Source organism: Geotrypetes seraphini, chromosome 1 (genome assembly GCF_902459505.1).
Source record: "Geotrypetes seraphini chromosome 1, aGeoSer1.1, whole genome shotgun sequence".
NCBI classification, from domain to species: Eukaryota; Metazoa; Chordata; class Amphibia; order Gymnophiona; family Dermophiidae; genus Geotrypetes; species Geotrypetes seraphini.
This window is the reverse complement of record NC_047084.1, coordinates 541,312,734-541,329,770: the sequence shown is the minus strand read 5'-3', so window position 1 is coordinate 541,329,770 and position 17,037 is coordinate 541,312,734. Positions and strand designations below refer to the sequence as shown.

Sequence of the window (17,037 nt, the reverse complement as noted above, 5' to 3'; positions counted from 1 at the left end):
GGATCTCAGATATTGGGATTTCCTTGTGTATGGTCCCCTCTTTTCTGCCAAAGGTAGTTTCGGCTTTCCATGTTAATCAGGAGGTATGTTTACCAGTTTTTCAGCCTTCTGGCTCAGACGCAGGATCGCTTCTTGAGAAAATTGGACGTGTACAGGGTTCTTCTGCATCATCTTGAGAAAATTGGACGTGTACAGGGTTCTTCTGCATCATCTGGAGGTTACTAACGAGTTTTGTTTCTCTGACCATCTGTTTGTGCTGACTCATTCTTCTAAGTAGGGCACTCCCACTTCCAAGGCCACTATTTCCAGATGGATCCGAAAGGCCATTTTGTCAGCTTACACTCTTTCCAGGAAGCAGTCTCCCGTCTCTGTAAAGATGCATTCTACCAGAAGTGTGGCTTCTTCATGGGCCAAAGCTAGAGCAGTCTCTCCGGAGGAGATTTGCATTGCAGCGACGTGGTCCACTTTGCACACACTTGGTAAATTTTACCAAGTGGATGTAGCGGCAAGATAGGACTCTTGCCTTTGGGTTCTCGGTGTTGAGGGCCAGCGCAGTCAGCCCGTACTAGCTCCTTGGGACTGCTTTTGTACATCCCACTTGTCTAGAATTTCTCACCTATTGCACTGGAAAAAGAGACATTCTAGACTCCTGCCCTATTCCTCCTGGGCCATTGTTTTTATGCTTCTACAAGTTTTTCTTGGATGCCAGTCAGCCCTTCGGGGTTTTGAAGAATTTTGTATATATGTTTCTGTGCATGCAGGGGTCTTTCCTGAGCTTCTTTTTGATGCCTTTGTTAGCTGTTTTGGAGTTGATGTTCTCATGTTCCTTTGTCGAGCAGAACAGGTGGTGCTAGAGCTCCCAGTGAAGTAGTGGAGGGTCACAGAAAAATCTAGAGTGGATGCCTTCTGCATTTGGCACACAGCCATTGAGGGATAACCCACATATCTAGAATGTCTCACCTATCTACTGGAAAAGATATTATCAAGGTAAGAACATAATCTCTTTATAGTCCACCTAAAGTTAGATGCCTAAATCGGTGCGCTTAGCCAATGTAGGCGTCTTACTTAATTGATTAATATTCTTAATTGGTGCATATAATTGGCACGTAACACCTCATAATTGGCTTTAATTGGACTTAATTGAAAAGTTAGGCGCCTAACTCGAAAAACACGATTTTATAAAAAGTAGGTGCCTAGTCCAAAGCACCTTCCTAAAAATGGGCACGGTTAAGGGCGATTTATGGACATATTTTTGAATTAGGCACCATTAAGTGCCTAACTTGGATGCAGGTATTAGGCAAAGAAAACCCTGGCATAAATTGGGTGTGTTTAAAGTTAGGTTACCTATCGACACCTAAGCCTGATTCTGTACAATGCACCTAACTTTTATAGAATCTTGCTTAGCACTGAACCAGCACTGTACCAGCATTGATTTGTTTTTTAGGTGAACTATATAGAATCAGGCCCTTAATATTTGTCATCTTCTTTTATTGATTCATAATAGCCATAATGAGTCAGACTGATGGTCCATCTAGTCCAGTATACTGGTTTCACAGTGGTCAATCCAGATCACAAGTGGCTGACAAAAACCCAAATAGTAGTAACATTCCATGCTACCGATCCCAGGACAAGTGTTGGCTTCCCCCATATCTGTCTCAATAGCAGACTATGGACTTTTCCTCCAGGAACATGTCCAAAATACTGAAAGGAATCAACAAAATAGAGCAGGAAAAAAATTATTTATAATGTCCAATGTGACACGGACAAGAGGACATGGACTGAAGCTAAGGAGGGACAAGTCTAGGACAAATATCAGGAAGTTCTGCTTCACGCAACGAGTGGTGGACACCTGGAACGCTCTCCCAGAGGAGGTTATTGCGGAATCCACTGTTCTAGGATTTAAAAGCAAACTAGATGCAAATCTCCTTACAAGCGGCATAGAGGGATATGGGTGCCTAAAATTACGCTAGGTGTACACCTGACTGGGCCTCCGCGTGTGTGGATCGGCAGACTTGATGGACCGAAGGTCTGATCCGGAGATGGCAGTTCTTATGTTCTTAAACCCATCTACGTTAAATGGTTACCACATTTTGATGTATTCCAGAGCTTTACTTATTCTCTGAGTGAAAAAAAATCCTCCTATTGATTTTAAAAGTATTTCTCTGTAACTTCGAATGCCCCTAGCATTTGTAATTTTTGATGGAGTAAAAAATTGATTCCCTTATACATGTTTTATACCACTCAGGATTTTGTGAACTTCAATCATATCTCCCCTCAGCCATCTCTTTTCCAAGCTGAAGAACCCTAACCTCTTTAGTCTTTCCTTACACGAGAGGGGTTTCAACCACTTTATCATCTTGGTTGCTCTTTTTTGAACCTTCATATTTTTGCTTCTTAGTTAAAAAAATATACTCACTTTTTGTGGACTAGTAAGCAGAAGCCTTCTAGTATAATACTTATTCTAGATTGCAAGCTGTTTCTTTTTCTTTCTATCCCCCTTTCCAGCAGGAAATTGTCCAATCCTTTCTTAAACCCCAATACCGTACTCTGCCCTATTACGTCCTCTGGAAGCACATTCCAGGTGTCCACCACACACTGGGTAAAGAAGAACTTCCTATCATTTGTTTTGAATCTGTCCCCTTTCAGTTTTTCCGAATTCCCTCTTGTTCTTATATTTTTTTGAAAGTTTGAAGAATCTGTCCCTCTCTACTCTTGCTATGCCCCTCATGATCTTATAAGTCTCTATCATATCCCCTCTAAGTCTCCTCTTCTCCAGGGAAAAGAGACCCAGTTTCTCCAATCTCTCAGCATATGAAAGGTTTTCCATCCCTTTTATCAGACGCGTCGCTCTCCTCTGAACCTTTTCGAGTAACGCCATATCCTTCTTAAGGTACGGTGACCAATATTGGATGCAGTATTCCAGATGCGGGCGCACCATCGCCCAATACAGTGGCAGGATAACTTCTTTCGTCCTGGTTGTAATACCCTTCTTGATTATACCTAGCATTCTATTTGCTCTCTTAGCGGCCGCTGCACACTGTGCCGTCGGCTTCATTGTCATGTCCACCATTACCCCCAAGTCCCTTTCTTGGGTACTCTCGTTCACTAACATCCCTCCCATTGTATAGTTGTACCTCGAGTTTCTGCTTCCCAGATGTTGTTGTTTTTCTTATAAACAAATTATTGTTTGTTTATTTAATTCATTAATTTTCTATCCCATTTTCCCCAAGGAACTCATAACAGTTGCTTATGCATGTTGTACATTTCATAAAAATAAAGGGAAAAAAAATTCTCTAAATATATGTGGATGAATGAAGAAGTATCTTAAATGTTGTATTCACAATTTATATGTTACAAAGTCTACCAAAACTATTTATACCATAAAACACTTAACAAAGTAAGGCAGTACATGAATGTGTGGGGTAAGATCCAAGTTTGACTGCTATAACTATGTGCATTTCATGAGGTGCAAGGCAAATTCTTATTCCACTGATATAAGGTATTTTTCTTATACTTAACAGCTAAGAGAGATTTTTGTTTAAAATTGAAAATGAACTCTCACAATCTCATGTCAGGTTCTAATAATGCTGGCAAATTTTGAGATCGGTGACATTTTCTGAAATTATATTAATATTTGATGTATTACAAGAAAGTATATTTTGTGCTGTATGAGGTCTTCTTGAAAATGACATTCTCAGACTAATAAAAGTTAATATCTATATTGATATTGGAAACAAAATTTTATATGTAGAGGGCCATTTTCAAAGCCAATTTTTCCCTCGGTCTGAAACTTGTTCCTTTGACACTAGTGAAAAAGTATTTTTTAAGATTTGCAGTGTGTGCACTTAGAAACGTTATAAAGGAGTGTTCTGGGTTTATATTTAGGTCAAGAGAGTAAAGTAGCCACATAGAATGGCATTTTCAAGTCTGTGGATGAATTTCTCCCCTCATTTCTTCACTGACATACTTAGGAGATGCAATTTTTGTAGAGACCTTTGTGTCAGCATATCTGCATAAGCTCTAAAAGAAATTAAATGCACTTGAGAATCTATTTTCTCCCTTTTCTGTACTATTACTTGAGGATCTGTTTTCTCCCTTTTCTGTACTTTTACAGAGCCTGCCACCATGACTGCCCTCCAATTGGAACTCAAGTAGTTCATACAGCTGCTTTCTCACCCAAAAAAATGCAGCTTGTGGATTTGTATATGAGCCTCTTCTGTCTGTTGATTCCAGCCATTTAGAGTGCTGTTCAGAAAGGTCACAAATCCTGCCAACAAACTGTACAGTTCTGGAGCAAACTTCCAAGCTGCATGCTGCTAGAGCCAGAGCCTGATTAAAGCATAGGCAAACTAGGCACGTGCCTCAGGCCAAAACGTTTAGGGGGGCCTTATTAGATGTTCCCAGGATTCAGGAGGGTAGGATTGCCAGTTGTCTAGATTTTTTAAGAATTTGACCTAACACGCTTTTGACCTGACACCTCTGGCTTCTGCCTGCCTGCCTTGAGCATGCATCTGCGCATGCTCAAGGACTTCTAATTCTCCCTCTCGCTGAGATTCTCGGCGAGAGGGAGACTAGAAGTCCTTGAGCATGCGCAGATGCATGCTCAAGGCAGGCAGGCAGGCAGAAGCTGGAGGTGTCAGGTCAAAAGCGCGCCGGGACAAAGGCGCGCTTTGTCTATGAACCGAAGCCGGAAGATCTTCTAGGCACACGAGCTGTGCCTGCGTGCTGGTGCTGGTGCTGGTGCTGGTGCTAGACAGGGAGGTGGGTAAATTTAAGTTGTACTGGCGGGGGGGCCGGTTGGAGCAGTGGGGGGGGGGCCGGTTGGAGCGAGGGAGCCTTTGCGAGCGGGGGGGGGGGGGGAGCGATGCTGGTTATCGGGGGTGGGGAGGGTGGGAACGTATCAAAGCGAGTTTCCATTATTTCCTATGGGGAAACTCGCTTTGATAAACGAGCATTTTGGATTACGAGCATGCTCCTAGAACGGATTATGCTCGTAATCCAAGGTACCACTGTAATCTTATTAACAACATAATGGTTAACCACAAAATAAAACTACACAAAGCACACTGTATGCTTCTCAACATTCATTTCTACCAGAACACCTGGCCTTGGTCACACATGCAGAACATAGATAACCCCTATGCAAATACAGGACCACAAACTAAAAGTACTAATATATACAAACAAAACCTGAAGATGTAAGACTCTGCATGCAGTACAACCCCAAAGAAATAGAAACAAATACAGTGGTACCTCGGTTTACGAGTGCACCGGTTTGCGAGTGTTTTGCAAGACGAGCAAAACATTCGCAAAATCGGCACCTCGGAAACCGAGCTTGCCTCGATTTGCGAGCGGCGCCCCCCACAATCTGGCACCCTCCCCCCCGCAATCCAGCATCCCCCCCATTCACGTCGCACCCCCCAGCACCCACCCGAACACGCTGCTTACCCCATCTGGCACCGACACCGGCACCAACGCACAGGACATGCCAATGCCGGTGCCCGAAGATCTGCATCTTATTCTTTGCTGGGCCTTGAGCATCTGCGCATGCTCAAGGCCTTCAAGTTCATGCTCTCTCCGACACAGATCTTTGGGCACCGGCATGTCCTGTGCGTTGGTGCCGGTGCCAGATGGGGGTAAGCAGCGTGTTCAGGTGGGTGCTGGGGGATGCCTGAAGGAGCATATAAGCAACAGGACAACACTAGAAAAGAGCTAGAGAGTGCATGCTCTTGTATATATTTTTGTCCCTTTGCAAAGACAGTCTCTAAAGCTGCCCTTTGAAAATCTGGGATGGAATGGAGAGGTTCATTGGTTTCTCTATGAGTGTCAGGAAGAGCATTCACAAGTCAGTGTTGCAAACTTTTAAAGTTGCTGGCACACTAATCTCGGGGCTGTGGCTGGAGGGCACCCAGAAATGCACAGATGTTGACGCAATGATGTCACGTGCATGCACGGATGTCCTTCAGCCATGGCCCTGAGCCTCCTATTACCGCCACTGTGTGTGTTTGGGGGGGGAGGTGCTGCAGAAGAAGAGATGAGGCGAAGGAGCTGAGGCGTGGTGAGGAGGAGAGGTGCAGACGCCAGCTGACTGACTATGGCACATGCCTTTTGCCGCAAGAGGCACATCCTGTGAGCAGTCAGCCGATTCCAGTGCCTCTCCTCCTCGCTGGCATCTTGGGGCACACCTGGAATCCTCCAGGGCATACTAGTGTGCCACGGCACATAGTTTGCAATACACACTGTACTAGGTGGAGGAAAGTTTTCTGCCCAAGGAATTTCCCTATTCCGACCCTTTTTTTGTATGTTATAGTATTCCTTTTATCGTTTCTTTTTGTTGCATTTAAAACCTAATAAACATATTTGAAATAATAATAATAATAACTATTAAATTACTTTGGCAAACTCCTTTGAACACTGTCTCCACTCTGCCTATATTCTTTCAGAATCATAAAAAAAAAAAAAACACCTAAATATTTTATTTTGCTTTTTCCATTTGTGAACCTATTTTCATTTGTAAAACTTTGTAAATGTATATCTTGTACATATTGTCCTTAAATCTCTTTCTTTTTTTTTAACAGTCCATCCTTGGAATCTCAGGTATGTACCAGAGGCAATGGAGAGTGAAAATAGAGTGGAGGAGTAGCCTAATAATACAGCGGCCTGAGAACATGGGGAGCTGGCTTTGTTTCCCACTGCAGCTCCTTGTGATTTTGGGCATGTCACTTAACCCTCCATTGCCCCAGGTACAAAATAAGTACCTGTATATAATATGTAAACTGCTTTGATTATAACCACAGAAAGGTGGTACAGTATATCAAATCCCATCTTCTTTCCCTTTCCCAGCTTTCTTGATTCTCAGTTCACTGCTGCAGAGCTGCCAAATTACTCAGCTCCAGGAGGGAGACCTTTTTGGTCAGTTCTGTTTTTGAACTTATATCCCAATTTTGTGAACTATTTGTAGTCACTGATACCACCAATTGAAATCAGCACTTCAGTACGGACTTTAATGCAATGGGAAAGTACCTGAAGAAAGAGCTGTTAGGATGGGAGGACATAAGAGAAGTGGAAAGACAGTGGTCTAAGCTGAAAGGAGTGATAAAAATGGCTACGGACCTTTATGTGAAGAAAATCAATAAAAACAAAAGAAAAAGGAAGCCGATATGGTTCTCCAACCTAGTGGCTGAGAAAATAAAGGCGAAAGAGTTGGCGTTCATGAAATATAAAAAAACCCAAGAAGAGGAGAGCAGAAAAGACTACAGGGTGAAACTGAAAGAAGCCAAGAGAGAGATACGTTTGGCGAAGGCACAGGCGGAAGAACAAATGGCTAAAAATGTAAAAAAGGGAGATAAAAATTTTTTCAGATATATTAGTGAAAGGAGGAAGATAAAAAATGGAATTGCTAGGCTAAAAGATGCTGGGAACAAATATGTGGAGAGTGATGAGGAGAAAGCAAATGTGCTAAACAAATACTTCTGTTCTGTGTTCACAGAAGAAAATCCTGGAGAAGGACCGAGATTGTCCGGCAAAGTTACACGAGAAAATGGAGTAGATTCTGCGCCGTTCACGGAGGAGGGTGTTTATGAGCAACTTGAAAAACTGAAGGTGGACAAAGCGATGGGACCAGACGGGATCCATCCCAGGATACTAAGGGAACTCAGAGAGGTTCTGGCGAGTCCTATTAAAGACTTGTTCAACAAATCTCTGGAGACGGGAGTGATTCCTGGGGATTGGAGGAGAGCGGATGTGGTCCCTATTTATAAAAGTGGTCACAGGGATGAAGCAGGAAACTACAGGCCGGTGAGCCTCACTTCAGTTGTTGGAAAAATAATGGAAGTGTTGCTGAAAGAAAGGATAGTGTATTTCCTTGAATCTAATGGGTTACAGGATCCGAGGCAACATGGCTTTACAAAAGGTAAATCGTGCCAAACGAACCTGATTGAATTTTTTGATTGGGTGACCAGAGAGCTGGATCGAGGACATATGCTAGATGTAATTTATTTGGATTTCAGCAAAGCCTTTGATACAGTTCCTCATAGGAGGCTGTTGAACAAACTTGAAGGGCTGAAGTTAGGACACAAAGTGGAGAAATGGGTCAGAAACTGGCTGTCGGACAGACGCCAGAGGGTGGTGGTTAATGGAAGTCGCTCGAAGGAAGGAAAGGTGACTAGTGGAGTCCCTCAGGGTTCGGTGCTGGGGCCAATCCTGTTCAATATGTATGTAAGTGACATTGCTGAAGGGTTAGAAGGAAAAGTGTGCCTTTTTGCAGATGATACCAAGATTTGTAACAGAGTAGACACCGAAGAGGGAGTGGAAAATATGAAAAAGGATCTGCAAAAGTTAGAGGAATGGTCTAATGCCTGGCAACTAAAATTCAATGCAAAGAAATGCAGAGTAATGCATTTGGGGATTAATAATAGGAAGGAACCGTATATGCTGGGAGGAGAGAAGCTGATATGCACGGACAGGGAGAGGGACCTTGGGGTGATAGTGTCCGAAGATCTAAAGGCGAAAAAACAGTGTGACAAGGCAGTGGCTGCTGCCAGAAGGATTCTGGGCTGTATAAAGAGAGGCGTAGTCAGTAGAAGAAAGAAGGTGTTGATGCCCCTGTACAGGTCATTGGTGAGGCCCCACTTGGAGTATTGTGTTCAGTTTTGGAGACCGTATCTGGCGAAAGACGTAAGAAGACTTGAGGCGGTCCAGAGGAGGGCGACGAAAATGATAGGAGGCTTGAACCAGAAGACATATGAGGAGAGACTGGAAGCCCTGAATATGTATACCCTAGAGGAAAGGAGAGACAGGGGAGATATGATTCAGACGTTCAAATACTTAAAGGGTATTAACGTAGAACAAAATCTTTTCCAGAGAAAGGAAAATGGTAAAACCAGAGGACATAATTTGAGGTTGAGGGGTGGTAGATTCAGGGGCAATGTTAGGAAATTCTACTTTACGGAGAGGGTGGTGGATGCCTGGAATGCGCTCCCGAGAGAGGTGGTGGAGAGTAAAACTGTGACTGAGTTCAAAGAAGCGTGGGATGAACACAGAAGATTTAGAATCAGAAAATAATATTAAAGATTGAACTAGGCCAGTTACTGGGCAGACTTGTACGGTCTGTGTCTGTGTATGGCCGTTTGGAGGAGGATGGGCAGGGGAGGGCTTCAATGGCTGGGAGGGTGTAGATGGGCTGGAGTAAGTCTTAACAGAGATTTCGGCAGTTGGAACCCAAGCACAGTACCGGGTAAAGCTTTGGATTCTCGCCCAGAAATAGCTAAGAAGGAAAAAAAAAAAAAAAAAAATTTTTTAAATTGAATCAGGTTGGGCAGACTGGATGGACCATTTGGGTCTTTATCTGCCGTCATCTACTATGTTACTATGTTACTATAATGTACTAGGATAGGGTTGCAGAAATCCAGGACTGCTCTCCATCTCTACCCATTAAGCTTCTGCATTCAGAGCATGTGCTTGTATAGTTCCCATGCTCACCCACAAACTATTACTGCTAATATCCAAAGCTAGGCTCTGAACCTTTCCCTTCTACTTCTGGAGAAGCAAATTAATGGTGGGGGAGGGAGTCCTTGATAGGGGTGCCCACAAATATGTTTGCTTAGGACCCAATATAGGGTTAATCTAGTTCTGACAGTCACAGATAACTTTTCTTGGCTAGTCCCAACGACAAAATAACAAACTCATTGCTTCAACTTGATGGTCATGACTACCCAATTATTAAATATATCAAAATTCTGGGAGTCACACTAGACTGACATTTAACATTAGCAGAACACATGAACTTAGTGGTACAAAAATGTTTTTTACATTGTGGAAATTAAGACCCATAAAAAATATTTTGATCCTTTATCGTTCAGACTATTGGTGCAGGCATTAGTTTTATCTATTTTATACTATTGTAACATCATCTATTTAGGAGCACCCCAAAAAATTCTAAGGAAATTAAGGATAATTCAGAATACAGCTGTTCGATTGATTTTTGGTTTAAAAAAGAACGACCATATTAGTCCATATTATCGTTTACTTCTTTGGCTGCCTGTATCTGCTTTAAGCTGATATCGGGATTGTCTCCAGCTTACCTTTTTCCTCATTTTGTGTTGCATAGACCAGTGTTCTTCAACCTTTTTACACCCGTGAACCGGCAGAAATAAAAGAATTATTTTGTGGACCGGCAAACTACTAAGACTGAAATTTTTAAAAACCGTTTCCGCCCCGTCTCCACGAGCAAGGTCCCCGCAAACCATTTGATCCCATCTGCACAAGCCGCAGTTATGATTTTATATTGAACGTATTTTATTAAAGTAAAAAAGAAACAATATTCTATACAATTGTCATTTTATAAATATAAACATACAGTTCAAGGACCAACCAAATCCCTGTTTCCCCTCCCCTTCACATATATCCCCTCTACTATCAAGAAAACTGAACAAGTCAAGTTATTACATAATGCTACACAGAAATATCATGCTAACAGAATACTGCAGTCACCCATGACAGGAATAGTGTTAGGGGAGTTCCGTCTGGTCAGAGAGAGCCCTAAGCCAGCTGGAAGCTAAAGACGCACAGCCTGGGCTTTGCAGTCTCTAGCAGGATTTATATATGTCAAATCTGATATATTCTAATGACAAAATAGAAATAAAATTATTTTTTTCTACCTTTTGTTGTCTCTGGTTTCTGCTTTCATTTTCTTTTCACTCTTTTCCTTCCAGCGTCTGCCCTGTCTCTTCAATCTAGCATCTGCCCGTTCCATCCACTGTCTGCCCTCTCCCCTTTCCATATGTATCTGACTTCTTTCTATGCCCCTCTCCCCTTTCCATCCAGCCTGTGCCTCCTCTCTCCTTTTTACATCATTCATTCCAGTTTCACTTCTTTCTTCATTTTTTTTATCTCTCCTACACCAGATCGAGCATCTTTATTCCTTTCTCATTTCTCTGCTGACCCCCTTTCCAGCATCAATCTCTCTCTACTTTCTCATTCCTCTCTCTCCCCTTTCCCTCTTCTGATCTCTCCATTCCACCCTGACCCCCTTCCCCTCCTGTAATCTCCCTGCCAGCTGTTTCCTTCCTTTTTTCCATTCTCCCTCTATCCAACAGTAACTCTTTTCCCATCCCTTTCCCTCTTCCCCTCCCAACAGCATCTCTCCTACCTCCCTCCAGGTCCAGTAGCAGCTCTCCCTTTATCCAGCAGCTTCCCAGCCTCCAACAGTGGCTTCCTCCCCTTCCACCAGCTCTCAGTACTTGCCTGCAGCAGCCTTGGGTCTGTTGCCACCTCTGAGGAAAGAGGAAGTTGCTGGTGAATCACTGCCCTGGCAAGTACGAGAGCTGCTGGGAGGGGAGACAGCCACTGTTGAAGGCTCCCCATGATCTTGCTCCCACACACGTTGACCATCTCCCTTCCATCTGCACCTGTACCTGCAGCTCTCTCCCTTCCACCTGCACCTTCCCTGCGGTCCTCATCGGCGACTCGTCAGGGGCGGCGATCAAGATAGGCTGCCGACGTCGGGACCTTCCCTCTTTGAGTCCCGCCTATTTTGTTTCAACTTCCTGTTTCCGAATAGGTGAGACTCACAGAGGGAAGACCCTGACGTCGGCAGCCTGTCTTGATCGCCCGAGGCTGGGTGGAACAGCAGCCTTCTGCCAACACTACCGCAGTTAGCAGGAAATCTAACCACTGACTCGATCTCGCTAGCCCTGTGCGGACCGGCAGGAATTTTCTGTGGACCGGCGATTGAAGAACAGTGGCATAGACCATCAAGAGAAACTAGATACTTCTACTTATTTGCTTATCCAAAAATTAATGAGTGTAGATATAAGACCTTCTTAGATAGGCCCCTAGCATTTCAAGCTGGTAGGCAACAATCTTGGTTAGGTAAATGTATTCAGCAAGTTATGTTATCCTATTGCAGTTTTCAGAAATTAAGACCACTTTGTTTGATAAGTTTATTACTTAGTGAGTTTTATTATTGAAATTCTATTTTACAAATATTTGCATTTTTATTGTATTTCGCTGATTGTCCAGCTTTCTTTAGTGTAAACCACCTAAAACTTTTGGTTATGGCGGTATAAAAGAATAAAGTTATTATTATTATTATCACATCAATTTCTCTTTTTTTCAAAACTAAAATGATTTCACTTTACTGGTAGAATCCACTTTACTGGCTAGGGATTAGTAAAGTAACTCAGCATGAAATCATTAGCTTCAGTAGAAGTGATTGTAAGTTTCTGTAACAATGTTCAGCACTCAAAACACTTCAAACTACAATGAAGTTATACCATCTGCTTGATGTGTTTCCATAAATATCAGTTGATAAAAACGAAATTACTTTGTGAAATCTGAAGCCTCATTTTGTGTAGGGTCTCATCATGGGGAATAGGACATCTAGGGCTCCTTCTACAAAAATGAGCTAGCGTTTTTAATGCACGCACCGGATTAGCACGTGTAATAGTGCACGCTAGCCAAAAATCTACCACCTGCTCAAAAGGAGGTGGTAGTGGCTAGCGCACGCGGCAATTTAGCGCGCATTAAGGCCCTAGTACGCCTTTGTAAAAGGAGCCCCTAGCTTGGGATGTTAACACTTCCCCAATATTTTACAAAAGGTTCTTCCAAAACACTGAGCCATTTATAAAGTATTTGTAAGTATGAGACAGAAGTGCAAATGCATTTGCTGTCACATATAGCTGAAGCATCCATTTTACAAGACTAAATATGCAGAAAAAGAGACGTGTCAGTTGAGTCTCAATATCTTTGTACCAGAATCTGTACTTGTAGGTGCCAATTTATGAAACATACACATGTTTTTGCCAGTACTTACATATATGGCATATTTTAAAATGTATGTACAAGAGGAACCAGTTAAGAAATATGCTTGAGTACCTGAATATATTCATGTAAACCATTCTGAGCTCCCCTGGGAGAACGGTATAGAAAATTAAATAAATAAAAGTGGAATAACTCTTTTTTTTTTTCCTGAATTTTTGAGATGGTGATAACGACATTTGCCACTGAATCAATGGTATGAGCAAAACCTAGGCCCAAATGATCATGTAGCAGGCATGTTCACATACCTTGGTGCAAAAGCTAGTATTTAACGTTTTAACAGTTGGGAAATGAAGCAATATTTGGTTATGTGAAGAATGAGAATTTCTTCATTCAGATAGATGAATAATAAAACATCAGGAAAGGGCAGTACCATACAAAATTTTGAAAACCAATACACAAATCTTAAATTGTATAATGGTCTCAATCAGAAGCCAGTAAAGTTGTTAAAAAAATGTAGAAATCCAATCAGATTTGTAAATTGAAAATATTAATTTCATGGTGGTATTCTGAACTTTGTTTAATTGTTGAATAAGAAATTTGGAACAACCTGAATACACATTACAATAACCAATAATCATAACATTTTCTGATAACTCTCTTAATAAACAAAAGGAACTCTTTATTAATTTATTTACCTGTTGTCTGTCCAGTTGAACCCCCTAGAACAGGGGTAGACAATTCCAGTCCTCGAGAGCTGGAGTCATGTCAGGTTTTCAGGATATCCACAATGAATAAGTATGAGATGGATTTGCATGCACTGCCTCCTTGAAATGCAAATCTATCTCATGCATATTTATTGTGGATATCCTGAATACTTGACCTGGCTCTAGCTCTCGAGGACCAGAATTGCCTACCCCTGCCCTAGAATATGAGCTGAAATATCCAAGAGTACATTTATTGTACCCCAGCTTAAGCAAATCCTTCCAAATATTATCCAGAGGACCAATCCATAGAAATGTTATTTTGGCCCTATTTATTTACAGTTTATGGAAATGAACCCAAGTCCTCATTGTCGACGGATGATACAAATGAGAACAAAACACTTGGCATTGACTTTCTCCAATTCGCCTCCCAAGAATTAAATCAAGATATTAAATAATATTGGGGAGAGAGGAGAGCCTTGTGGGATACCACAATCAGCTTTCAATGCATCAGAACAAAAATGAACATTCCTAAATAGTTAATTTGAATTTTTTTTCTGGATTCAGAATACCGTGGCCAAACTAATCTTCGCAAAAAGTAAATTTGACCATGTCTCCCCACTCCTGTCCAAACTTCACTGGCTTCCAGTAGTCTCTAGGGTCCACTTTAAATGCGCTTGCCTAACTTTCAAGATCCTACATGGCATCCTTCCTCCCTTATCCCTCTATCTTGGAACTCCTCAAATCCTAACATCACCAGAGCCACCCAACAATTCAAACTATCCTTCCCCTCATTAAAAGGCATATCCCATCATGGAAAACTAGGGTCATACCTCTCCTTCAGAATCACTGAGCTCTGGAACAACCTTTCTACCCCACTTCGGAATCTGGGCGCCCTCCAACTTTTCCGAAAACATCTGAAAACCTGGCTATTCTCAAAAATGTAATATGTCCTCTTTTTTGCTATACTAAGTCCCTCTAAACTTTCTCTTTACTGTCCTGTTACCCTCATTGGAGTTCCTTCTCTACACCTTTTCCTGTAAACCGTGCCGAGCTCTACAATTGTGGAGATGATGCGGTATACAAACTTAAGGTTTAGTTTAGTTTAGTATCATATGTGTCAGAAAAAAAATTGAGAAAATCTGAACTGAACCTAATATATGTTTATTAAGGAAGCAAGTGAATATATACCTCCTTTAATATGTAAACTGACATACAAATTGAGGACTTTACCCCAAAATTTGTTCCTAGGTTGAAAACAGCTGCAGAAGAATTGACTGTGGTACAGCAGATACTTCTGAACAAAGAGGAGCTGATGCTGGAACTGGAGAAGCAGATTGAGGAATCATCTAGGACCTGTGAAAAGAAATCTGAGTAAGTTCAGGTAGCCATCTGATATTGCCTAAATGATATTGGGTTGTTTTGTACCTGTTGCAAGAACAAGCTAAAGTCATCATAGCTGGCGTATTAAATTATACATAAAATCATAAACATACATAAAATCACATACATAAAATATTGTTTCCCTGTGATTACCACATATAACATAGACATGTCTAAACAACGTCATTAATCGGCCCTGTTATAAACAGGAATAGAGCACAAATTCAATCAATTCAGAAATACAATCAAATTTTAAATCATACATTGCTGTCAAAAGAGTTCTAAAAGGCAGTTATCAACTGAAATATTCTTTAGCATAAGAAGGCATTGGCAAATACTTGAGTTTTCAGCATTTTCTTAAAATTCATTCTCCCCACACAAAACCGGAGGATACCAGGCAGGGCAGTCCTTAGTTCTCCTCCAGCCACAGATATCATTGATGCTCCAATCCTAGCATGCATAGTCGACATTCTACCCTGCAAACTTAATTTCATCCCATTTACATCTCTATGCTCTCTTCTCGGTTTATAGATCTCAAAGAATTCTTGTAAGATCTTTGGGGAAGCATGGTACAATGTCTGATGTATAATCGCAACAATCTTAAACTGCACTCTTTGCTGCATAGGTAACCAGTGTAGTTTCTTCAACACAGGAGTTATATGGGTACTCCTTGGAACCCCTGTGATTAATCTTGCAGTGGAGTTGCTAAGCATTTGCAAAGCCCTTAACTTCCCTTTCACAACTCCTAAGTATAGTGAATTACAATAGTCCACCCTACTCAGGATCAACGTCTGAACCACCGTATGGAAATCATATCTTGGTAATATTGACTTCAATCTATAAAGCATTTGAAGTTGCATGTATCCCACCCTGATTTTTTTTAATATTTGGTTTTCCATTGTCAAACAACTATCTAGACCAGGGGTGCCCACACTTTTTGGGCTTGCGAGCTACTTTTAAAATGACCAAGTCAAAATGATCTACCAACAATAAAATTTAAAAAAAACACAACGCACACTGTACGCATAGAATTGTTAATTATCATTCCTATTCCAGGGTTTTTTCAAAGAGGTCAAAGCAGATGACTCTATGCACTGTCACCTCAGTAACAACCATACAAAAATGGACAAATACCCACCCCCTCCCTTTTTACTAAACCACGATAGCAGTTTTTAGCGCAGGGAGCTGTGCTGAATGCCCAGCCCTGCTCTCGACGCTCATAGGCTCCCTGCGCTAAAAACCTCTATTGCGGTTTAGTAAAAGGGGACCATATTGTAAAATATAGAGAGCAGATATAAATTCAGACACATTTTGATCACTAAATTTAAAATAAAATAATTTTTCCTACCTTGTCTGGTGATTTCATGAGTCTCTGGTTGCACTTTCTTCTTCTGACTGTGCATCCAATCTTTCTTCCCTTCTTTTAGCCTGTATGCTTCCTCTCCTCCTGACCTCATTCCCTCCCCCCCAACGTTTTCTTCTTCTCTCCCTGCCCTCTCTTTCTTTCTCTCTTCATGCCCCCTTTCTTTTATTCTGTTTCTCTTCTTTCCTTCTGTCTCCCTGCCTGCCCTCTTTCTCCCTCCCTGCCCTCCCCCAAGCCACTGCCGCTGCCATCGGATAACAGGCCCCCAAAGCCGCCCGCCGCCGGCCAAGCTCTCCCTGCTTCGGGCCCACCAGCATTCCTCTCCCCGACGTCAATTCTGCCGTCGGAGAGGAAGTTCCGCTGGCCAGAACTTCCTCTCCGACGGCAGAATTGATGTCGGGTAGAGGAAGGCTGATCGGCCCAAGATCGACCTATTGGGAGAAATGCTGCCGGGTCCTGCCTTTGAGGAAACAGAAAGTAGGCAGGACCTGGCAGCAAGAAGAACAAATCGAAATCTTCACTGACCTGTCTCCCGCTTTAGCCCGCGAATGGGGCTCTAACATGTGCGTGCCAGTTTCCCTTCTCTCCCCCCCCCCCGGACATAACTTCCGGTTTCAGAGGGAAGAGAAGGGAAGCCGGTACAAGCACACGTTAGCCTCCGGAGCATAAATTCTCCAAGCCGGTTTTTTTTTTTTTTTTAAATGTTGAGCAGCGGAGGCAGCAGCAGAATTCAGGAGCAGGCCAGTCAGGAGGGGAAAAAAGAGAAGGGAAGAAGGGAACCCGCTCTGCGATCGACTGGGGTCGCCTGAGCGAGCGACCTGTCGATCG

At 42.3% G+C, this 17,037-nt stretch overlaps 1 protein-coding gene across 2 annotated transcripts in view; it reads left to right on the top strand.

Moving 5' to 3' along the window:
* Nucleotides 1-17,037, top strand: part of FER (FER tyrosine kinase) — a 304,375-nt gene that overhangs the window by 97,088 nt on the left and 190,250 nt on the right. For both annotated transcript variants that reach the window (XM_033929145.1, XM_033929146.1), the window contains exon 9: nt 14,715-14,837. In XM_033929145.1, coding sequence (XP_033785036.1) covers nt 14,715-14,837 — 123 coding nt within the window. The remainder of the gene's footprint in view (nt 1-14,714; nt 14,838-17,037) is intronic.